Source organism: Equus caballus, unplaced genomic scaffold (genome assembly GCF_041296265.1).
Source record: "Equus caballus isolate H_3958 breed thoroughbred unplaced genomic scaffold, TB-T2T haplotype2-0000440, whole genome shotgun sequence".
Lineage (NCBI taxonomy): Eukaryota > Metazoa > Chordata > Mammalia > Perissodactyla > Equidae > Equus > Equus caballus.
The window spans coordinates 2145743-2171782 of NW_027222395.1; the positions used below are offsets into that span (position 1 = coordinate 2145743).

At 37.7% G+C, this 26040-nt stretch overlaps 1 protein-coding gene across 1 annotated transcript; it reads right to left on the reverse strand.

Moving 5' to 3' along the window:
* Positions 1–4290: 4290 nt before the first annotated feature.
* Positions 4291–5265, reverse strand: LOC138923033 (olfactory receptor 2T2-like). Its single transcript, XM_070259548.1, has one exon. It carries the CDS (start codon positions 5263–5265, stop codon positions 4291–4293), a length of 975 nt encoding a protein of 324 aa, XP_070115649.1.
* Between the last annotated feature and the right edge of the window lie 20775 nt (positions 5266–26040).

The window sequence follows — 26040 nt, forward strand, 5'->3', positions numbered from 1 at the left end:
AAAGCTGTACTACTCTCTCTCATAGAAGTTCCCACACCTTATCCAGGGAGGTGAGGAAGCAGATGTCTCTAGTGCAGCTTCACCAGCTCTGCAGAAGCTGAGGTCGAGAAACGCAGATTTAACTGTGTTCAGACATGTCTCCTGATTTCATCTCCCTAAGGCTGTTGGCCACTCATTAAAGTGACTGCTTATTGCATTTAAACACTATGGAAATTCAGGAAAAAATAATTTTGCTAATGTCAACTGATATAAGAAGTTCTAAGACTCACTCTGACACCTAAGTTTTCAGTCAGTATGGAAGAAAGCATCTCTTTGTCCCCACAGGTGAGCAAATACCTACCTATGCCTCCTACCTTCTGTTTGCTCAAAAGCAAACAGGTGTCTATGGCGAATCTAGAAAAAGCCAATGACGCTTCTTTGCAGGTGCCAGAATTTTAAATTACTTAAGTAGAAATAACATTAGAATTGATGAAGCTGGAAAGAACTTAAGTATGGTTCTTTTGATTCTAGCTTCACCCTTGACATGTAATTCTGTGTGAGTTTGTAAAAGTCATCTAATTTCTTTGACTTTCAGTTTCCACTGCAACTCTTAAAACCTGAGTTTCTCAGAAAAAGAGAGAAAAAACCAGAATTATATAACCATTAACATTTGTATATTCGAGTGCTAAGTTTTCCAAAATGAAATGGCATTCATTCACTCATTTAACGAATAATTTTTAAAAACATATTTCTATATCAGGAAAATTTCTTGGTGCTTAGGATGCATCAGGGAACAAAGTCCAGATCCCTGGCCTTGCTTACATGATAAGCAAAATATAATATAATTGACTAAGCTTAAAAATCTAATTAAAGAAAATGAAGTAAAGCAATACGGGTTGGTCAGAGTTGATGCTGCAGATATGTATCACTTTCATATTTGCAGTTAGTTGTGTAAACCAAAGTAATGTAGCAGAACCTGAAACCTTAACTTTTCTCTTGAACCTTGAATCTCTGGGGTTTTGAAGGAAGAGTACTCACTGGGATGTTGTTAATGTGTGACAGACCATGGTAGGTGTGCAGGTTTAATAAGATCTATTCCCAACACAGTGTCATCTGAAAAAAAATTCAAAAATGCTTCTGGTTTTAGCTAATTGTATCTTTATTAATACCCCTGTTGTTTTAGTTAAATAATCTCTCAATGCCACGAAATTAATCATCATTACAGTTCTTCTGCCTCATGTAAATCACTTGTGTACAGAGTCAGGATCTGATATTTCAAGCATTTCGCATTCACATTGTTATCAGATTTCACTTACCAGGACTTCACTTTGTGCAAAGTGAGTCTAACTTGTCAGGGATGTACCTTCTAAGTGACAGAGTCTGAATTCTCTACTCCACGGCAAATAATCCTCTCAATATTTTCATTTTCTCCATCACTCCTTCATGTCTGAAACCTTACTGGGAATTCAATGAAGCATTTAATAAACTAAGTAGACTTTATATTATCAACTACTACATTTTTATATTATGTAAATATACTTGTTAAAATTTATTGTATAAATAAAATAAATATGTATAAGCAAGGGTTCAGTTAATTTTATGTCCATATCCCTCACCTATAGCAAAACCCCACAGGAGTCTGAGTGCCCTTCAACAAGGATAATAGGGTTCTTGGTAGACCAGACTAGCTGGCATATAGCAGAAAATGAACAGGGATTTATCAATGTGTTACTCCCACGATGAATTTTTCCCCCAGGTCACTATCATGACTAAGACGCAGCACATTGTGCCATGCTCTTCTCTCTTAATTAATAGGAAGGTTTGGCACAAAAAACACAATGCCAGAAGTCAAAAGATATGGTTCTGAGTCCCCCATCCCCCTATAGCTTGGGAGAGGTTATAACTTGCTCTGAACATCAGCTTCTTCATCTCCCATGAGGTTGATTCCTTCTCTAAAAACTTGGTAGGACTTTGTGATGATCAGAACGAAAATCACATAATGTAGTTGAATATGTTTTGAACAATGGGGACTGTTTTCGCTTCATCTTTTCTCCATAATCTGGAACAGTACCTGACATCTTGTGTGTATACAATTGGCATTTTTGAAAAATTTTAAATTATCACAACTTTCATTCTCAAGTTAATATATTTTTAATAAAGAGGAAAATCTTGGGACCATAAATTATCTTACATAGTAATTTGGTACAATGACTGGAGAAAAATCCTTGCTTATCCCTCATAAGATAGGATTGGTCTTGTAAGTGAGGAGAGAGGACATCCACAATATATATGATGTAACTTAAAAAAAAAGTTTACTTATATTAAAGAATAGCATACAACAGAAAAATGCAAGTATCAGAAGTGACAAGACCAATAAGTTATCACAAAGTGAACACATCCATGCAACCACCATTGAGATGGAGTACAGACTCTTAGCATCACAGAAGTTCCCTCTTCCCCTGCCCCGATCTAGTGACTGATTCCTATGAAATTTCTAGGAAGTCATCTAAATGCACCTCCCTTACCTGCTGTTTTCAGATAATTTTGAACTATTTATTAAGTTAAATGTTCTTGTTAAGTATGCAAAGGATTCATCTTGGAAATGTAAGAACAAAATCCCTGTTAGATAATATATAGCAACCCAGGTCCAGGTAGGACTCTGAGGAAATGAGAAAGAAGGCACAAATAGAGGGGAAATGAGAATTATGATGTGAAAGATTTTTTGGAGGGAAAGACCAGTAGAGATGATAACCAAAGGCAGGAAACAGAAAGCAGAGTCTCAAGAGAATTAAAAGGAAATGGTACTGAGTTAAAATAACATTGAGGATATGTTGTAAATGAATCCCAGTCGGTTTCTCCACTTGAAGAGATTTATCTATCCAAGTCATTCTTCCATCTCTTTTCTGTTTGGTTGATTTCAGGATAAGATCAATTTATTTGGAAACTTCCAAGTCAAAACTAATCTTGTGAAAAGATATTGATGAGAATATGTTTAACTTACATCAACATCTATGGAGGAAACATTTTTCCCTCTATGTGGAAACTAAAATAACATAGGGCTGAGTAATCTTTTCTTACACTTTGCCAACTATGAAACCACCGAAAAATGTGTCCAACATTTTGTAAGCCTTCTATTGATAGAGAAAATAAACACCAGCTGAATCAAAACATTTTTTTAATTTGTCATATTTTATGATCTTATATTCATTTGAAAGTTAAAATTGGATAAATGGATAGAAGAAGCTCAGTAAGTGTGCTCTTTGTTTAGTTAATGTTCTATTGAAGACCCGCATCTATCAAAACACCACACTTAACCAAAAGCTAATTAAAAGAAGAAATATTTGTCTACCAGTATACCAGCTGGAGAGATTGAGAATGGGAGCATTGACCAAGACAGCTGTGTTAGCTAATGTAACGTCTTGATTTGTTTATTCCATGTTTATCTATGCCATATTATTAAGGCATGGATAAAATGTTAGAAAGATTATAGCAATGTTACTACCTTAGTGATAGAAATCAATTTTTAATTGATCCATAAATGTTTATTGATTTCCAGGCACATATTAGACACTATGGGGAAAAAGCCATAATAATTACCCATAGTGGTTAGAGAACACAAACATTCATAAAAGGTGACTAAGAATATAGAAACCAAAATACAACTGAATTGTCTGTATAAAAGGTTCCTAAGTAAAGCTGCTACATTATTATCGTTAGAAAATATTTAATTTGTACTGACTGTTTGACATTAAATTATCAAGGACATAGTGACTGCTACTTGAAATTTCTTTATTTTTATTGCTCTAACATTGGTTTATAAGGTTACATAAATTTCAGGTGTACATCATTATATTTTGATTCCTGTGTAGATTACATCATGTTCACCACCCAAAGACTAATTACAATCCATCCCCACACACATGTGCCTATTGACACCTTTCACCTCCTTCCCCTTCAAAAGTTGGTCAGCAGTACAGACACAAAAGACACATGAACACCTGTAACATATAAAAGCATTGATTCAGAACTCTTCAAAGAGATATTTGGTCTGCCTGATTTAGTGTTACTTGAAGAGAATGCTCCCTGGGAAATGTTTTTTGGTGAATCCAGACAAGCAAGTTGGCTAATTCTGAGATGCTTTCTACCTTTTGCTATAGTTCATAAATGATGCTTGCAATGGGATGATTTTGGCTGTTGATAATTCAGGATTGTTAAAGTGACACTGGATATTTTTCAGAATCAAGAATGCATATTCTGGAATGACGGTGTGACATTGGCCGCAGTACCCGGGATGTTTGGGCCCTGCCTCCTTTAGTATTTCCTGGACACATCTCCCACTCTGAATCTCTTGGAGGAAGTGCATCTCCTCAGCACTTTCCTTACAGCTGTGGCTACATCTTTATTCCTCAAGCTATAGATGAGTGGGTTGAGCATGGGGGTGAGGATGGTGTAGAAGGCGGACACAACCTTGTCTTTCTCTGGTGTGTGGTAGGAATGGGGCAGCAAATTGGTGTAGAAGGCTGCTCCATAGAAAGTGCTCACTACCATAATATGGGAGGAACAGGTGGCAAAGGCTTTATGCTGGCCCTCCGTAGACTTCATCCAATGGACAGTGAGCAGGATACGGGTATATGAGACAAAGATGGTGGATATAGGGATGAGTAGCATCACTACACAGCAGGCATACATCAGGGTCTCATAGAGTGACGTGTCGACACATGACAGCTTCAGCACTGCTGGCATCTCACAGAAAAAGTGATTGATCTTTCTGGACCCACAGTAGGGGAATCTCATGGTGAAGGGGGTCAGCATGAATCCATCCAAGGAGCCACCAATCCAGGAGCTCACCACCATGAACAAGAAAATTCTGTGGTTCATAAGGAGAGTATAGCAGACTGGGTTACATACAGCCACATACCGGTCATAGGCCATGAGGCCTAGCAGGAAAAATTCCCCTCCCATCAGGGTCCGGTAGAGGAATATCTGAAGAGCACAACCCAGAAAAGAGATAGTCTTTTCTTTGGACAGAAGGTCTTGCAGCATCTTGGGGACAGTGATACAGATGTAGACTGTGTCCATGATGGACAGCTGGCTGAGCAAGAAGTACACGGGCGTGTGGAGGTGAGAGTCCATGTGGATGAGCAGCATCCTGACCACATTGGCCATTACAGCCACCAAAATGATGGAGAAGACCACTGCAAAGATAAGCTCAGGGAACGTGGGTTGGGTGATGAGACCCAAGATGTTGAAGTCAGTGGCGTTCTGGAGAATGGCCTCCATGCCCATGTCACATGGTAGCTCCTAGGGCCCCAGAGGCAAAATGTTGATGGGTTAATTAATAATCTGCTACTTAGGGAGAACCCACCATGAATAGTATGTCAGAAGCAGCGTGGGATAAAAAAGAACACAGACTTCAGAATCATATTGAATCCTGGTTTCAATATTAATGGTCTATGTGACATTGGACAGATTAATTTATAGACAAACTCAGTTTCATCATCTATGAAAGGTTAACATAGGTCTATATCCCTCTAGGATTAATGTGAGAGGTAAATGTAACAGCTCATGCAGTACCACATTTAGAGTTTGTCCCATTTTTATTTTGAAGCATCTTCTATACACCTTCTATAATATTACCACTTTAGACGGAGTATTTCCTGAGGTGGGTAACTGTGCCTTCCTCTCTATATTGCCTTGTAATCAATATTCATAGCTTGATTGGATTTAAATTGTTCTCAGTCATTAAGATAATTACAATGTTAAGGTCGTACATACACATACATTTGTGATTTCATAAATTGATAGGAAATAGACATGGAGCAAATAAAGCTAGACAAATTTAATCTTTTTGGCTGCTGTTATTAAATATCTTTGTGAATGTTTGGAATATCAAGGATTACTAGCTAGTACTACTAACTTAACTTGAGGGTCAGGGTCCACTGAGCTATGGTCAGAAGAGCTGCCAAAGAAGTTCATGTTTTAGGCATGGGTTACTTTACCCAGTTTGGTTTCTTTGTTCTCACAGGATAATTCAGGGTGATAAATATTGAATGAGGACCACCATAAATTTTATTCTACAAGCAGGCCTTTGGGTTTATCATCATGGCAGTCTTTCTAGTTGACATCATGGAGTGGGCTAAAATTTTATGTCTTAATACTAGCTGTTATTATCCCAGTGTGGCCTAAATTTCTCTTAAATTGTTCAGCCAAAAGGTTAACAGAGTTTCTGTGATAGGGTGGCATTCTGAACTTATGAAAATGTTACAATATCCTAGGAATTCATTGCTATGCAGTTTTTTTTTCATACCTTAGCATTTTTTCCACCACATTACTGATCCTTCACATTTATGAGTAAAGACAACTCCAAATGGGAAAAAATTTCTGAATTTACAGATAAGAAGTATCAAAACTCCCTTAAACTAAATGCAAACAGTTCTCATACATTTTATTCTTTTTATATTTTTTGAGGAAGATTAGCCCTGAGCTAACATCTGCCGCTAATTCTCCTCTTTTTTGTTGCTGAGGAAGGCTGGCCCTGAGCTAACATCTGTGCCCATCTTGCTCCATTTTATATGTTGGACTCCTGCCACAGCATGGCTTGCCAAGTGGTGCCATGCCTGCACCCAGGAACTGAACCAGTGAACCCGGGGCCACCAAAGTGGAACGTGCACACTTAACAACTGTGCCACCTGGTCAGCCCACATTTTATTCTTGATGAATGTAAACGTGCATCATTTGGATATTTTCAGGGGTGTTGAGGCATGAGTTTATTATTACCATTATTATTATATTGTAACATATCCCTTCAGATTTCAGTGACAGAATTACTGAAGAAGTATATTTCTGTAAAATGTATCAGCCACCAAAATCATAACTATACCTAGAATTTTTGGTTCCACAACAGTCAAATGTAAAGTTTCTGAGGCATCAAGAAGGAATAAATCTCCCTTTAGCTGGAAGAGAAAATAATTAGAGCAATAGAGAGATTTTTCTAGGTGTTCATCAAAGATGAATGTATATTATAAATAATTTTCTAGATAAATAAGCAAAATTTCAGAGGTGGAAATAAAAATCAACTTTATGGTAACTTAAATTTATCACACTTCCTCAATTTAGGAGGAGAAAAATAAATGCCTGGATACTTAATAAACCCTACCTGGATATGAAATATTAATTCTCAACAAAGTTGATAAAAATTAACTACTTATGCCTTCTTTAACATGTGAAAGATTTTCTTGTGACGACCACTGCTCTGACACATACCAAGAGGCTGAATTTAAGATTTTACATCTAAAATTGTGTTTATAGAGCCTGGCAGTAACTGGTTGGATATTAAAATATCCATGCATACAGGCAACAATTTTATCTTGGCCAGCAATCTTTCTTTCTCTGCTTAGACACATTGTAGAATTTGTATACCACTTACTGATAGTATCAAATCAGCTGCCAATCATCCCTTTAAAAATACAGTGTGGAGGGGCCAGGCTGGTGGTGCAGCAGTTAAGTTTGCATGCTCTGCTCTGGTGGCCTGGGGTTCCCTGTTACAGATTCCAGGTGCAGGTGTACACAATGCTTATCAAGCCATGCTGTGTCAAGGGTCCCACATATAGAATAGAGGAAGATGGGCACAGATGGTAGCTCAGGGCCAACTTTCCTCAGCAAAAATAGGAGGATGGCAGTGGAAGTTAGCTGATCTTCTTCAAAAAAGAAAAATTAAAAAAAAATACAGTGAGGGACTCAAATAGCAAAGAATGTGATCCAACGATCTGAAAGTTGCCTAAGAAATAAAAAATTACTTTTCAATCTAAATATGAGCCAGAGAATTTCATTTTACAGAAAAATTTAGATTGGTCTCCACAGAGTATTAAAAAGAGTAAATCACTTTCATTGTCTCAAATCTCTTTAAGTAATTAAAATTTTCTAACTCCAGGGTCTTGTCTTAGAGTAGACAATAATAGAATACAAAAGCTAAAAGAGAGTAAAGATGCGGTTTGAGCCAACTTCCTTATTTCTAAAACAATCAAGACTCAGGGCATAAAAGAACCACAAATTGGATCCAGTTTGCTTGTGTGTGTGTATATGTGAGAGAAAGAGAATATATGTGAGTGAAAGCAACAGACCCTGCTCAGAGAGTAGCATGCTAAGAGACTTAGTACAAAGGAGAATATTTTACTTTTGTCCATGAATCAAGTATATAAAAACTAAGGTGACACATCATCAAAATGCATAATTAATACTATACTGTGGGATATTTGGCATGGCCAGTAATCATGGACAATGAATACCTACACTATGAACACAATTATGTTTTATGATCTGTTTTTGTTTATAGCAGTTCCCAGAATCTAATTTTAACATTAACGTTGATGCTATTTCTTAATGTGTGATTTGGTTTATACACACATGCGAAACCTCAGATTCAATTCCCCATCTGGTAACCTTTCCTCCACTATCATCATTATCCATGGCTCAAGGTTCTCAGATTTAATTCCATTTCCCTCCCCAAAGATAATTTTTTCTAAAAATATCTCCAAAACCTTTCATCTTAATGATGTCGGACTCAGGCCTTCCTGATGTTCAAGGCAGAGAATACCCTGACTCCCAGACTGGTTGTAACATCCCCCAGGCTTGTTAGGATGTGGGAGTTGGGGAAGATCCAGCCAAAGTGTGGAAGTCACTGTGAGTGGAAGCTTTGGATCTGTGCACTGGAAAGAGATGAGTGAGTTTTGTGAGAGGGGCTGATCCTGCCTGTGGTCTGCTATGTGAAGAGAAGTAGTATCACCCAGGAGGGTGTCTCTGCAGGTGTCAGCTGGCAGAGGCTGCATGTTTCAAGCCTGAATTTGTTCTGGGAGAAGACGTGGAAATCCAGCACAGTCTGTGACCCTCACAGCATCTTGTAAGAAGAGATTTCAAAGTGAGATTAGGCAACATTCTACCAGGAAGAAGGGCTGTCCAAGATGGAGAGGTCTTGGACCAATCTTTCCTGATATCCCATATGTGTATATTTAAAATTTTCTTTTTATTATGATGTTTTGACATCTTAAAATCCTTTCTAGCTATGGAGAGACTGCCCCTCCTGGCTTGTTGATTCTTAGAGATAGCAAAGGGCCCAGCTGGAATCACATCTTTGATATGCAAACTAACCAGGCCAGCCCAGACCTCCCCTATCTGCCATGCGCACCCCTGGGGACAATCTTCCTGAGACTTAGTCACCCCAGGACTGGGTACCAGGTGGCTAGAGACCATATTAAAGCCCCATAAAATTATTCAAACTAGCCAGTCCTAAACTGTTCCTCCTGCCCTGCCTTATCTTTCCAGTGGAAACCCCAATAAAGGCTGTGCCTAATGCTTTCCTTTTGCTCTTGCCTTCAGCCTTCTCACCACTCTGGTGACTTTTCCATTTGTCCCTTTGTGGTGTGCCATACCACCAGTCTCTAGGACTGTGAGTATAACAAACTGTTTTTTTCCCAAGCCTCTCTTCTGTCTCCCTTTGTGGCCATTCCTGACTGAAATTGAACATATATAAATCTCCTCCCAAGCATGCTAAAGACCTTCACTCACACTTAATTACATATAAGTAGGATAATCCTTGCCTTAAAAATATTCAGAAGGAAATCAGTGTTTCTCCTTTAGTAATGTTCACCCTTGCAACCTACCCCTTAATATCTGAAAACTTTTATTCGTGAATACTAAGCTCTCTCTTCCAGCCAATCAGCACTTACAAGCCCCTTTATCCTCTTTAAATTTGTTCATGTCTTTTTAAACTGCTCCCTGATTCTCCTTAGCTTCCCATTCTTTAAGCTAAAATATCCCTTTTTCAATAGTCTGCCGGCCCAAAAGTAAATGCACAATTCATCCTTCTTAATCTTGAAGAGATTTTCTAATAGTCATAGAGCGGTGCTTAAGGAAAACATACTAGTTATATGGGGAGTGTTTTACCTGATTTTCCTGAAAAGCTAAGATCCTACCTCAGAGCAGCTGAGTCCAAGCCTTAGAAAGGCAACAGTGTAATGGCAGACTTCTTAAATGCTGGGTTATGGAGGTGGGACTCAGTCAAAATAAAGCTTTTCATTAATAATGGATTTCAGCATCCCAATGGAGGAATCCTCAGGCTAGTAATTAATCTAAACTTACTGAGTTTACTTTGTGCATTAGAAGAAGGTCAATCAAAGCCCATTCTTCTTTCCAGAGGGTGCATTATTTTCCTGAGTGAAAAATTGTAATCATTTCTTGGTATTTCATCATACAACTACTGATCTAATCCAGGCATCTCTCTAGAACAATAAAAAAAAATGTGATCTAGGAGTGATTGTAAGATTGAAACTAAATTTAAAGTTAAAAGTTAAAATTTCTAAAAGGAGCCTTGTCAAACTAAAAATTCCTCCCTTCCGTGTCATTGGTCTATATTACTTGGGAAAATTATGTTAAAATATGCATTTGACATGGAAGTTAAATTTTTTTCAGAATTATTCATCTACTGAGTAGTATAGAAGGAATTAAGATTCAGGATGAAATACAGGAGACATGATAAAGAGAGAAGAGAAAGCAGAAAAGGAGAGGAAAGAAAATAAGAAAGCAAGGATGGAGGGGGAAAGGGGATGAAAGGAAGAAAGAAATGAGTCATGAAATAAAGCAGAAGTCATGTATTCTCTAAAGATTATTTGCATAATATATTAAGATATTTAAGCATGAGATAAATTGAACTTTCTAAAACTTGTTCCTTTTATTCCTCTAGAGAGGTAAAAAGAAAAGGAAATGGTCACATTTGGGGAGGTGAACAACTTAAATAATAATAGTAACAATGATGATAATAGTAATAAATACCATGAATGCTTCTCATGCACTAGGTGTGGTGATGGGCACATTACTTACATGATTTCTAATCATCACAGATTCACTAAACATGGACCTTAGACTTCATACTCTCTATATTACAGATGAAAAGACACATTTTCAGCCATTTAGGATGCTATTCAATAAATAATTCTTGAAGAATATGTTATGTATTTGATAAATATAAGATTTGCTCAAGTGGATATCAAATTGACTTGAATAGAATTTTCCCTGCAGTGTGATGTGGCTCATTACAGAGCCATGAATGAGTTACAACTAGATGCTGACCTTCTCAGCCCTCGATTGGTCTGTAGTGCCTGAGCTGACTACACCAGCACACAGTTGATTTTGCTGTCGACAGCCATCTCAGTTTACCCCAGTGTACCATTTTGGTATCCATGTCATGAAAATTGGTTGAGAAGTGCTACTATAAGAGTTCAGTCAAGGTTTTATTGTTATTATCAAGTTTGCTAAGGAAAATAGCACAGCCTGTGAGCACCACAATTTTTCATCTATTGTTGAAATGTATCATATAAAAATACCGGAGTCCAAATTATTTATACATAACAGATATTTTGTGACTTCTCAGTCTTCCTTTTCATGTGTCTTGCTCATATTTCTCTTTTAGCTCTTCTCCTCCTTCTATGGTGAAGCCCGTTCCATCCTTTCCAGTAATATTCCTTAAATAAAGGTGGAAATAGACATGGATCCTACATTCCACAACAATAATTCCCAAAATCTGGATGTTTACATTCCCAGTGCTTGCTTTGATTTCAAATAATTCTCTCTACCCACACCCTGCCCAAGTACTACCTGGCATTTAGAGTTAGTCTTCTTTGGGTAAAACCCTGCTGTTTATCATCATAAGACTTAAATTAATTTTTTAAAATGGTTTTTCTAAATTTCTAAGGATTTTACTTCTTTGTTCATGTCCCTGGAAGACAGAGATGCATATCAGAGGTTTCCTAGCTGGAGATTCAGACATGGACAAATAAAGCATGGAGACACTGGGAGAGCAGGGAGTAGGAAAATGTACAGCTGGCAGAATATTGGATCTGAACAGTGACTCAGAAATCATATAATTCTATCATGTTCTTTGAGGAATGATTAAATTAAAAGACTCAGAGGAAATGCTAAAGATCCCTGGACTTGGGGTAAGGATACCTGGGCTGCAGGTACAGTTCTGCCACTTCCTGTGAGTTCTTGGGCAAGGAGTTCCATTCTTAGAGGTTATTTTTCCATCTTTGAAGTGAAAAGCTTTGATGCAATCATCTCCAAGTTTTCTTCAAGCTCCATTGTTCTATGATGCAGAATTTAAACAATATTTCATAATTTTGTTTTAATCCTTATTGCTTTATCATATTTAGTTCATCTTCAAGAAGCCTATCATTATTACCAAAGTGGGCTTAATATATCTATTCAATACAAATAACTAAGTGAAGAAAATTACGTTTAGAGCATTTCTTTTGAGATTATTGAAGGTTCTCTGGGATATCTAGAAACAAAGACTGGGGATCAGTAAAATTAAAGTCTACATTCTAAGGCGAAAGACGTTGATATAAGCAACCAAGGAGAAGTCATAAGCAGATAACAGCACCTAGCCAGAGCATGCATGAAGGACCAGGCACTCAAAGCAGAGAGAATGCACAGAATCATGCCTGCCCAGAGGAGGGAACACACTTCTCTATGCTTAATCAGCTCACTATGAAACAGTAGCCTCTGAATTTTAGGAGAATTCCATCTACTTTAGACCAAAAAATGTTTATATGAATACATCAGAACAGGGGCTGACCTGGTGGCACATCAGTTAAATTCGCACATTCCGCTTCTCGGTGGCCCCGGGTTCACCAATTCAGATCCCGTGTGCAGACATGGCACCGCTTGGCAAAAGCTATGCTGTGGTAGATGTCCCACGTATAAAAAAGTAGAGGAAGATGGGGATGGATGTGAGCTCAGGACCAGTCTTCCTCAACAAAAAGAGGAGGTTTGGCAGTAGTTAGCTCAGGTCTAATCTTCCTAAAGAAAAGAAAAAGAAAATACATCAGCACCAAATAGGCAAGTCGTATACACTATAAAAGATAAAAGGAGCTGGTACAGGTTTGCCTACATTTTCTATTATGCAAAGTCTTCTTCTTGCTGTAACTAATTCTATCTGACCGAGATAAACACATCTGTATTAAATAAGTGTCCATCACACGTCTCTCTTCATTAGCCACATCTCCTTCCCTGTCATATCACTGCCAATACACTTCAGAAACCCATTTAAAAACATTCTGAAATGCCCATGTACCTGCATATCTTGCTAATCTAGGATAATTTAAACCCTACGCACCACTGGGGAGTAGCTGCATCACTGCAGGTAGCAGTGGACGTTGGAGCAAAGTCAAAATAGAAGAAAATGATGGGAATGGGCAAAGTGCAAAAGAAAGGGAGAGAAAAAAGAGAAAAGGGTTTTGGAGGTAGGTATTGTTAGTCAGGTATGGAAGAAGAAGGGGTACAAATTAGGGAAGAGAAAAAGAAGAGGTGGGAGGGGAAAAGGGCTTAAATTTGGGAAAGGCAGAGACCAATAATGGAAATAAGTCATAGATTTGATAACACTCCTCTAGAGGGGAGAGAATGAGCTGATATTAAAAAGAAATGTATTATACAACATGTGATATTTATTTTATTTGTTCAGCTTATATTATTTGAGTGCCAACTATATGCCTAAAACTGAGCTAGAAAATAAATAAGAAAGCAAATATACATGAGAAATGTGTCTGAAGACATGTAGCCCCTTTTGATTCACTGGGATAGGAAACAACTGGTCAGCCCCATGCATTTGGCAGAGTAGTTTTCTTTTAAGAAGTTCTGTTTATATTAAGGTATTTTTTGTCTGTTTTCTTTGGTTTCTGAAATTGGGTGGAAATCAGTGTGAAATGACCTTATGATATCCAGCCCCTCATGATACACAAGAGGCAACATCTATTATTTTATGACAAGGATGTGATAGGTCAGTCAGACTAACACTGGCCCTTGAAATATTTTATATATGTTTTATAAAATGTCTTCTGTTGAAACTAGAAGACATTGATCACCTCTGTAGCCTCATCTGTGCAAGAAATAATTCTGCTTGAAGTGCAATGCCAAGACCATTCCCGAAAGAAGTGGATGAAAGAAGCAGGTTTCACTGGCCCTTCTCTATGGTGATAAGTTAGTTTTAATACCTATGGTATATAGCACCTTCCAAAGATAAAGTTGCTTTTTACCAGTTATCGTATTCTCCTAAAATTGTCCCTCCAAGGTAAGAAGTAGGCTAGAATATCCTAATTTAATACATTGATAAAGAAGACTTAAAAACATTGAATTTTCTTTGTTGAACTAGAAAATGTTTTTCTTCAACCTGACATAGTAAACTTATCAGCAAGAGTTATAATAGCAAAGCTTCTCTATAATGAGAATGCATTTTTCCTAATCTCATTATTTCTTTCTGGTCCAGAATCCGTTTATAAAACATATTCACTGTTTCTAAATCAGAAAATGGACAAAACTTCTAATCCTGGTCTAAGTAATTCTCATGATGACACAGATGTCAGAAAATAAATTTCAAAGAGAATAAAGGGCTAGGAAGATGGCTGCGTGAGGGGACTCTGACCTCATCTCCTCCCTTAGACACAACAGATTTACAGACACTCTTTGAAAAATTATCCCTGAGAGAGAACTGGAAACTGGATAAAAAGAACCCCCACAACTGGGGACAGTGTTGACTGAGGTAGAAGACTCAGAAACTCCTTTCTCAAGAGGAGCAAGCCGTATTTTAGCCATGGCTCTTTGGCTTGGAGACGTCTTAAGGTCTGAAGCTTTTCCTGGAGGAGTGCGGGATCTGAGCAGGAGAGTCTTGCCACAATAAGCAGCTGTCGTACTCAGCACAACTGAGACAAATGTCATAATATCTGGTTTCCCTGGATGTTAACAACAATGAGGAATACCCCTACAAAAGCTGTCAGACATAAGAGGAAAGAAAAGCCTACTATTAAAGGGCCCATGCACAAATTCACCTATTTCAGAAAGCAACTTTAAATAACCAGAAAGAAGGATGCACAGTCCTCTGGTGAGAAAAGACTTGATAGGCTCTGGGCACATCTTGGCAAGAATTGAGACCTCCACACACTGGGTCCCCCAACCCAGGTCTGAGACATTGGTAGCAGCTATTATTGTGACCTAGGTCAGATGTGCTGACAAAGATGCTGGCAGATGCCACTGGAGTTCTTCTTCTGACCTGTTAGCACAGGAGGCAGCCCCATCCACTAGAACACTGATTTAATCCAGCTCAGCCATGGAAGGCAGCCCACCCTAGGGACTGGCCCCACTCAAGAGAAAGCCCTTGGGTAACTTGTGGGCCTGCATAAGTGCAGTGGGTGGGAACTCTGAAGGGGTGTGAGTGGATTATTCACCTCTATGAGGAAGGGAATGTGTACGAGGTAGGTCTGCCTTGGCAGAATGTGTGAGGCCTCTGCAATGGGGAAAATGGGTCCATTTCAGTGAGTTGGGGGGTATACATGGGGCAGACTGTGTTGATGGTGTGGATGGCCCTGTGGGAGGTGGAGCTTGTGAGCTACAGCAGACTTGTGCTTCTCAAACAGCCACGTAGGGGGTCAGCCCAAACTTACAACCTCTGGAACAAGTGTGTGCTACCCTGATTGGGGCAGGCCCCACCCAGCTTTAGTCCTGGAAGTGCTGACAACAGCTTAACAGGCTGGAGGCCTTTGGCAATTTTAAGCTCTTAAGCTTAGCAATCAGCCATGATGGGGACCTACTCACTTAACAGAAAAATTGCAGCAGGAATGTGCTATTATACCTTGCAGTCAATTGTGCTGGGGCTCCTGACATCCAGTAAAGTGACTGAAGGGACCATAGCAGCTGTACACAGCTGAGCATTACAACCAGCCTGTCAGGGGGAAAGCTTAGCTTCCCCAGGCACCTGCAGCAAGAGCAGTCCTGCCACAACAGAAGGACACAGGTAGCCCACACAGGGGATGCTCCTGGAACATTTGGAACTGATGATGAGAGGGAAGCACACTGCTGGGCCTCATAAGGCATCTCTTACAAAAGGTTTGCTACATATGTAGGTTATTATATATGAACCTCATGATAATCACAAATCAGAAACCTATAATAAATACACAAAAATTACGAGAAAGGAACCAAAATGTAATACTAAAGAAAGCCATCGACACACAAGGGAAGAAAGTAAGAGAAGAAGAAAGGAATAGAGAAAAGCTACTGAAACATCCAAACAAAAATGTAATAAAATGATGATAAGTGCATATGTATTGATATCTACTTTAAATGTCAATGGACTAAATGCTCCAATCAAAAGATATAGGTGGAGGGCTGGCCCCATGGCCTAGTCGTAAAGTTTGGTGCACTCTGCTTCAGTGGCCTGTGTTCAGTTCCCGGGAATGGACATACACCACTCATCAGCCATGCTGTGGTGGCAACCCACATACAAAATAGAGGAAGATTGGCAGAGATGTCAGCTCATGGTGAGTCTTCCTCAAGCAAAACGAGGAGGATTGTCAACAGATGTTATGTCATGGCAAATCTTCCTCAGCCAAAAAAATATATATATATATATAAAGACATAGAGTGGCTGATTGGATAAAAAAACATATTTACTACATAGAAGATACACACTTCAGACCTACAGACGCAAACTGAACATGAAGGGTGGAAAAAGGTACTCCATGCAAATAAAAATTAAAAGAAAGCTGTGGTAGCAATATTTATATCAGGCAAAAAAACTTTAAAACTAAAAACTGTATCAAGAGACAAAGAAGGGCTCTACATAATGATAAAGGGAAGAATCCAACATGAGGTTATAACCCTTGTAGATATCTGTGCACCCAACATAGGAGCACCTAAATATGCAAATTAATTATTAACCCCCATAAAAGGAAAAATAGACAGTAACACAGTAATAGTAGGGGACTTTAACACTACACTTACACCAATAGATAGGTCATTCACACAGAAGATCATAAAGGAAACATTGTCCTTAAACAACACTTTAGACCAGATGGACTTAGTAGAGACATACAGAACAATTCCATCCAAAAACTGCAGAATACACATTATATTCAAATGCCCATGGAACATTATCCAGGATTGATAACATATTAGGCCACAAAACAAGTCTCAATAAATTTAAGAAGGTTGAAATACTACCAAGCATCTTTTCTGATCACCACTGTTTGAAAATAGAAACCAGCTAAAGGAAGAAAATTGGAAAACCCACAAATATGTGGAAATTAAACAAGACAATATAGAACAATGATTGGGTCAGTGAAGAAATCAAAGAATGAATTCAAAAAATACCTGGAGACAAATGAAAATGAAAATATGACATGCCGAAATTTATGGAATGCAGCAAAAGTGGCTCTAAGAGGGATGTTTATAGCAATACAGGTCTACCTAAATTAACAGGAAAAATCTCAAGTAAACAATCTAACAGTGCACCTAAAGGAGCTAGGAAAAGAAGAACAAAACAAAGCCCAAAGTCAGCAGAAGGAAGGAAATAAAAATCATAACAGAAACAGATGAAACAAACTAAAAGAACAAAAGAAAAAATCAGTGAAAGGAAGAGCCCTTTGTTTGGGAAGATAAACAAAATTGGTAAACCTTCAGCTTAGATTCACCCAGAAAAAAGAGAAAAAGCTCAAATAAATAAAGCCAGAAATGAAAGTAGAGAAATTACAATGGAAATCTCAGACATACAAAGATTATGAGATACTACTATGAAAAGCTGTATGCCAAAACTTGCATACTCTAGAAGAAATGGATAAATTCATAGAATCATACAACCTTCCAATAAACTGAATCAAGAAGAGAGAATTTGGTTAGACTAATCACCAGTAAGGAGATTGAAACAGCAATCAAAAGCATCCCCAAAAGTAAAAGTCCAGGACTAGACAGCTTCCTGGTGAATTCTACGGAACATTCAAGGATGATTAACAGATATCTTTCTCAAAATCTTCCAAAAATTCAAGAGGAGGAGAAGTTTTGTAACTCATCCTATGAGGCCAACATTACCCTGATAACAAAACCAGACGAGGACAATTAAAAAAAAGTAAAATACAGGCCAATATTACTGATGAACATTGATGCAAAAATTCGCAAGAAAATGCTAGCAAATCAAAGACAACAATACGTTAAAAATATCTTATACCATGATCCACTGGGATTTATTCCAGAGGTGCAGGTATGGTTCAATATATACAAATCAATCAGTGTGATACACCACATTAACAAAATGAAGAATAAAAATCACATGATCAGGTTGGCCTGGTGGTGCAGTGGTTAAGTGTGCACATTCCACCTCGGCAGCCTGGGGTTCACCAGTTTGGATCTCAGGTGTGGACATGGCACCGCTTGGTAAGCCATGATGTGCTAGTTGTCCTACATAGAAAGTAGAGGAAGATTGGCATCGATGTTAGCTCAACGCCAGTCTTCCTCAGCAAAAAGAGGAGGATTGCAGCAGTTAGCTCAGTGCTAATCTTCCTCAAAAAAAAAAAAAAATCACATGATCATCTAAATAGATGCAGAGAAAGCATTTAACAGACATAGCATCCATTCATGATAAAAACTCTGAGTAAAATGGGTAAAGAAGGAACATACCTCAAAATAATAAAGTCCAAATATGACAAACCCACAGCTAATATAATACTCATTGGAGAAAAACTGAAAGCTATCCCTCTAAAAACAGGAAACACACAAGTATGTCCACTTTCACTACTCTCATTTAACATATTATTGGAAGTCCTAGCCAGAGCAATCAGGCACAAAAAAAAGAAATAAAAGCGGCCCAAATTGGAAAGGAAGAAGTGAGATTGTTGTTATTTCAGATGATTTTATATATAGATAGCTCTAAAGAATCCTCAAAAAACTTTTAGAAGTAGTTAATGAATACACTAAAGTTGCCACATTCAAAATCAACATACAAAAATCAGTTGTGTTTCTATACACTATTAACGAAGTAGCAGAAAGAGAAATTAAAAATGCAATCTCACTTACAATTGCAAAAATAATACCTGGGAATAATCTTAACCAAAGAGGTGAAAAAACAGTACACCGAAAATTACAAAACATTGTTCAAAGACATTGAAAAAAAGACACAAACAAATGGAAACATTTCCTGTGTTCTTGGATTGGAAGAATTAACATAGTTAAAATGTGACAATTCCTAAAGCTACCTACAGATTCAATACAATCCCTATCAAATATCCAATGACCTTTTTCACAGAAATAGAAAAAGGAACTTAAAACTTATATGGAACAGAAGGCCCTGAATAGCCAATGGAATCTCAAGCAAAAAGAACAATCGGATGTATCACACTCCCTGATTTCAAAATATATTACAAAGCTTTAGTAACCAAAACAGCATGGTACTGGCACGAATATAGATACACATATCAGCAGAACAAAATCGAATCCAGAAATACGCCCACACATCTATGGACAGCTACTTTTCCATAGCAGAACGAACAACATACAATGGAGAAACGAAAATCTCTTCAATAAATAATGTTCAGTAAACTGGATGGCCACATGTAAAAGAATGGAAATAGACCATTATCTTACATTATACACAAAAATTAACTCAAAATGGATTAAAGACTTGAATGTAAAACCCAGAACAATTAAACCTGTAGAAGAAGACATAGACAATACGTTCTTGGACATTGGTCTTAGCAGCATATTTTCAAGTACCATGACTGATCAGGCAAGGGAAACAGTAGAAAAAATAATCAAATGAGACTATATCAAACTAAAAAGCTTCTGCACATCAATGGAAACCATCAACAAAATGAAAAGAGAATCTAACAATTGGGAGTAGATATTTGCAAACCATATATCTGATAAGGAGTGAATGCCTGAAATATATAAAGAACTCACATCTCAACAACCAAAAAAATTAACAACTCAAATAAAAAATTGGGCAAAAGATCTGAACATTTCTCCAAAGGCAATATACAGATGGCCAGCAGGCATATGAAAAGATGATCAACATCACTAATTATTAGGGAAATGCAAATCAAAACTACAATGAAATATCACCCCACTCCTGTCAGAATGACTATACTTAACAAGACAGGAAACAATAATTGTTGGAGAGGATGAGGAGAAAAGGGAACTCTCATACACTGCTGGTGGGAATGCAAACTACTGCAGCCACTATGGAAAACAGTACAGAGACTCCTCAAAATTGTAAGCATAGAATCCAGCTTTTCCACTGCTCAATATTTATCCAAAGGACATGAAAACATGAATGCACAAAGATACATGTACCCCTATGTCCATTGTGGCATTATTCATAATAGCCAAGATGTGGAAGCAAACTAGGTGCCCATCAAGGGATGAATGGATAAAGAAGATATGGTATGTATACACAGAGGAATACTATTCAGCCATTAAAAAGATGAAATCTTGCCATTTATGAGAACATGGATGGACCCTGATGGTATTATGGTCAGTGAGATAAGTCAGAGGGAGAAACTCAAATACCACATGATCTCACTCATAACTAGAAGGTAAAAACAACAACAAATGCACACCTAGAGACAGAAATCAGATTTCTGGCAACCAGAGGGAAAGGGAGGAGGGAGGAGGACAAAAGGGGTGATTACACATGTATGTAGAGTGATGCATGATAATTAGTCTTTGGGTTGTGAACATGATGTAATCTACACAGAAATTCAAATATAATGATGTAAACCTGAAATTTATATGATGTCATAAGCCCATTTTACCTCAATAAACAACAACAAAGAAACAGAGTAAAGGACTGAGTTGAGGAATGCTAGGAGATCAGGACCCAGTGGTGAAGTCTAAAAGTTGACTCCAACTTTGATTCCACTCCAAGTTTAACTGAGGGAAAATAGGACAGGTGCCTACATTTAGAGACAAAAGTTTCACCCATCTCTCCTCTTTGAAAAAGCAAGATATTAAATAAGGTGACTTTGAAAGCTTTGTAATGAGATGTTTCTCCTTTTCTTTTCCAGAGTATGGAAACATTTGATTTTCTAAAACACATGTCAAATGCCAGCTGACTTGTCTATATGTGTTTAAACCACCATCATACTTTATATTTTAAAAATGCTTATGTTGGGGCAGGCCCCGTGGTGTAGTGGTTAAGTTTGGTGTGTTCTGCTTTGGCATCCTGGGTTTAAGGGTTTGAATCCGGGGCAGAGACCTATACCACTCACCAGCCACAATGTGGTGGTGACCCACACGTAAAGTAGAGGGAGACTTGCACAGATGTTAGCTCAGGGCTAATCTTCATCAGCCAGAAAAAAAAAAGTTTATACAAATTATACTTTGTTCTTTGTAATGAAAAATATTTCCTTCTCGAATAATGAAATAAAAGATAAGTAAACTCCAAGATATAAAAGGAGGAAGATAGAAAGACTGAGGACTTAAAATAGAATGAGTTTAGCCAAGTGGGAAAAGCATGGAAAAAAGGAGAGAAAAATAATTTTTTCTACCTCAGAAAAATACTTAGTTATTATACAAGTATTCAAATGATTAAATAAATTAAGCTAAATTAAAGTACTATTTTAAAATGTAGACCGAATTCATGAGCTTCTATTGAATTCCAAAAGAATAAAATAAGCTTTAACTCTCAAAAAAGTGCCATTCTTTTACATGAGAATCTTTGAAATGAAATATACAATGCCATCAGACAATTTAAATACAGTGAAAAAGATGTGATTTAAACTGACCTGATTGCTTCTATTGAATTATATCATTATGAGTTTGCAACAATGAGAAGTAGAAAACTAAGGAGCCATCCATGTTTACCAATACCTCAGAGCCACATATTTTTTAATTGAATGCATCCTTCTGGAATGATTTTAGCAAAACCCAACAGGGCAAAAATGAATGTGCTGGTCTCCTCCAAAATATGATGTATATTCTTGTGTCTAAAAGCCATGTTGATAGAATTCAGTTGAGACTAATTATTTAGAGTCAGGCCAATTTTCTCCAAATAATTATGATGCTAATACTGGCTTGATTGAATTAAACACTTTGGAAGGCCAAAAACAACATTTGCAGAAAAAAATAATTAGATATTAAAATGACATTTGAAATAAAGTCAAAATAATATTTGACAAGTTGATGTCATTGAAGTGATCATTTTTTAGAGTGTCTAAAGACAGTGCTGAAAAGTTGGAGGAGTGCTGGAGATGAGCATTTATTTGTCATGACACCTTAGCAAGAAACCTGCAATGGCATAGTCTCCAGTAGAATGCAAGCTTTGTAGAAAGCAGACAGGTGACTACTGAAACTCCAACTTTACTCCCACTCTATCCAAAATCATCCATTGTTCAGAACTCTCATAGCTTTCAAAAGATGATCATATCCTCAAAGTCCTACAGTCAGCTTTCAAAATCCCAAAAATGCCTCACAGTAGCTGGCATACGGGTGACATATTAATTTTCCAGGTGGAGAATATTTAAGTCCAAAAGTGATGATGAAGTCCTGTATCTTTTTCATCAAGTCTCCAGCAGCAAATGCAGTTTATTTAGAAGGTCATTACGCTTCCTGAGCACAAGCACCTCCCCAGAGCCTTCTGTAGGGCCCCTGTGACATCCTTGTTCCCAAGGCTGTAAATGAGTGGGTTGAGCAAGGAAATGAGGATAATGTAAAAGGCAGACACAGCTTTGTCCTGCTCAGGGGTATAGTAAGAATGAGGCAGCACCTAGATGTACATGGTGGCCCCGTAGAAGAGACTGACAACCACCATGTGTGAGGAACAAGTGGCCACTGCCTTTTGCCTTTCCTCTGCCTTAGTCATCCTACACAGTGATCAGAATCCTTGTGTAAGAGGCTGAGATAATAGAGAAAGTGATGGGGATCATCATGATGCAGCACATACATGGCTGTCTCATATGCTGATGTGTCCATACAGGAGAGCTTCAGAAGGGCAGGGACCTCCCAGAAGTGGTTGATTTACTGAGAGGTACAGAGGGGGAACTACACGTGACTTGAGTGAGCGGAAAGCCATCCATGGACCCTGCTAGCCTAGCTGCCATCATAAGCAACAGACTTTGCTTCTCATGAGGACAGGACAGCACAGTGGGTTGCAGGTGGCAATGTACTGGTCATAGGACATGAGTCCTGGGAGGAAGAAATCAGCTCCTGCCAAGGTCAAGTAGAGGAAGTGCTGAGCAGTGCATCCTGAAAAGGAAATGGCCCTCTGGACAACATCTGGTCAACCAGCATCTTGGGCACCATGGTGGAAATGTACATGGTGTCCTTAAGAGAGCTGGCTGAGCAGGATGTACATGGTGATGTGGAAGCTGGGGTCCATGTGGATGTGAATGATCATGATAGTGTTGCTGGCTATGGAGATGACAAAGCCCAGGAGGATGAGGGCAAGGAGAAGCCAGCGGAAATGGTTGTTGCTGAGCAAGCCAAGGAGGACAGAGTCCGTATATGTGGAATAATTGCCCCACTGCGTCTCTCTGTAGGTTACACAAAAGAGAGATGGATATGATGGGTGAAGCTGAGCACAAAAGGGAAATATTTGGTTTGATTAAAAACTTATGATGTGGCCAACCACAAATCAATACAAATTAATCACATCTCATGGTCTAATTTCCTCCTCTTTTCTTATAATTCCTGGGGTTGATTCCAGTTAATGAGTTGCTTTGAGAAATTAGCCTTTACCTTTGGGTTCTAAGTATGACTCACAGCCATTCATGAATCTCAGAACTTTTAATTTGCCTGAACAGCCTAGGCAGGATTGTATTGAGTCAAACCATTCATCCAAGGATGATATGCTTGATTTGCTATTACTTGTTAACTTAGAGGTCATGATGAAACGATTTTATGTCCTTTTGATCAAGAACACTAATTAATTACTTTGTTTATTTTTCTCAAACACAATCTTATACTGAGAGAGATACACATAAAACAGATAAAACTGGAATCTGTCTGACTGAATAGGGATAGACTGGTGGGTCAGGAAGACAGGGAATCCTCACCATATTCTTCTCTCCTTACACTGGGGTCTAGTTCTCACAACTGAAATTTAGTTTGAAAACCATTATCAGGGTATACATTTTCCCTAAGAAAAGATAACAACCTTGACTGATTTTACCTAATGCACAATATTCTAGATTCATTTGTACATTGTAAACTTGGAGTGCTTAGCTTATATTTATGAGGTATCGGAGATTTGAAAATAATGATTTCATGTTGAAGAATAAAACACAATAGCTGTGATCTCTGAGAAGCAATCCAAGAATTAGGAGAAAGAAGAAAATCAAGGGAAAAATATTTATGGTCAAATGGTGGTTATTTTCCTTCTTTTAGCAGAAATCAACTGATTGACAACATATGCCTTATTAATATGATTAGTGAGTTGCAATCAATAATTAATAAATAATTTTATTGAGGTTGTAATAGTTTATAGCATTGTGAAATTTTAATTGTACATTATTATTTGTCAGGCACCATATAACTGTGTCCCTTCACCATTTGTGCCCAACCCCCTTCCTCCTTCCCCCTGGTAACCACTAAACTGTTCTCTTTGTCCTTGTGTCTGTTTATCTTCCACAAATAAGCAAAATCATATGGTGATCATCTTTCTCTGTCTGGCTTATTTCACTTAACATAATACCCTCAAGGTCCAGCCACGCTGTGTGAATAGCATTATTTTGTCTTTTTCTATGGCTGAGTAGTATTCCATCGTGTATATATGTGTGTGTGTGTATATATATATATATATATATATATATTCCAAGCAGCAGTGTATGAGGTTTCCTTTTTCTACACAACCTCTCCAACATTTGCTACTTTGGGCCTTGGTGATTACAGACATTCTAATGGGTATAAGGTGAGAGTTTAATGTAGTTTTGATTTTCATTTCCCTGATTATTAGTGATGTTGCCTATTGGGCAACTGTGTATCTTATTTGGAAAAATGTTTGTTCATATTCGCTGCCCATTTTTTCATTGGGCTGTTTTTTTGTTGTTTACTTGTGTGAGTTCTCTATATATTATGGAGATTAACTGTTTGTCAGATATATGATTTTGCAAATGTTTTCTCCCAGTTGGTGAGTTGTCTTTTCATTTGGATCCTAGTTTCCTTTCCTTTGCAGAAGCTCTTTGGTCTGATTAAGTCCCACTTTTTTATTTTTCCTTTGTTTCCCTTGCCCGAGGAGACATGGTATTTGAAAAGATCCTTCTAAGACCTATGTCAAAGTGTGTATTGCCTATATTTTGTTCTGGGAGTTTTATGGTTTCAGGTCTTACCTTCCAGTCTTTGATCCATGTTGAGTTATTTTTCTGGGTTTGAAAAAAATAATGGTCTACTTCCATTTTTTTTGCATGTGGCTGTCCAGTTTTCCCAACACCATTTATTGAAGAAACTTTCCTTTCTCCATTGTGTGTTCTTGGCACCTTGCTTTAAGATTAACTGTCCATAGATGTGTGGTTTTAATTCTGGTCTTTCAGTTCTGTTCCATTGATCTGTGTCTCTGTTTTCATGCCAGTAGTAATGCTGTTTTGATTACTGTAGCTAGTAGTATGTTTTGAAGTCAGGGATTGTGGTGCCTCCAGCTTTGTTCTTTTTTCTCTTGATTGCTTTAGCAATTTGGGGTCTTTTGTTGCCCCATATGAATTTTAGGATTTTTTCTTCTATGTCTATGAAGAATGTCATTGGGATTCTGATTGGGATTGCATTATATCTGTAGAATGCTTTAAGCAGTATGGACATTTTAACTATGTTTATTCCTGAAACCCATGTGCATGCAATATGTTTGCATTTTTTTATGTCAGCATCGATTTCTTTCAGTAATGTCTAATAGTTTTCATTGTACAGGTCTTTCACTTCCTTAGTTAAATTTATTCCTAGATATTTTATTCCTTTCATTGTGATTGTAAGTGAGATTGTGTTCTTGAGTTCTATTTCTGTCAGTTTGTTATGAGAATATAAAAATATAACTCATTTTTGTAAGTTGATTTTGCACCCTGCAACTTTGCTGTAGTTGTTGATTATTTCTAATAGTTTTCCAATGCATTCTTTATGGATTTCTGTATTAAAAATCATGCCATCTTGCAAACACACAGAGTTTCAGTTCTTTTTTGCCAATTTGGATAACATTTATTTGTTTTACTTGTTAATTGCTCTGGCCAAAACCTCCAGTATTATGTTGAATAAGAGGGGTCTGAGTGGGTACCC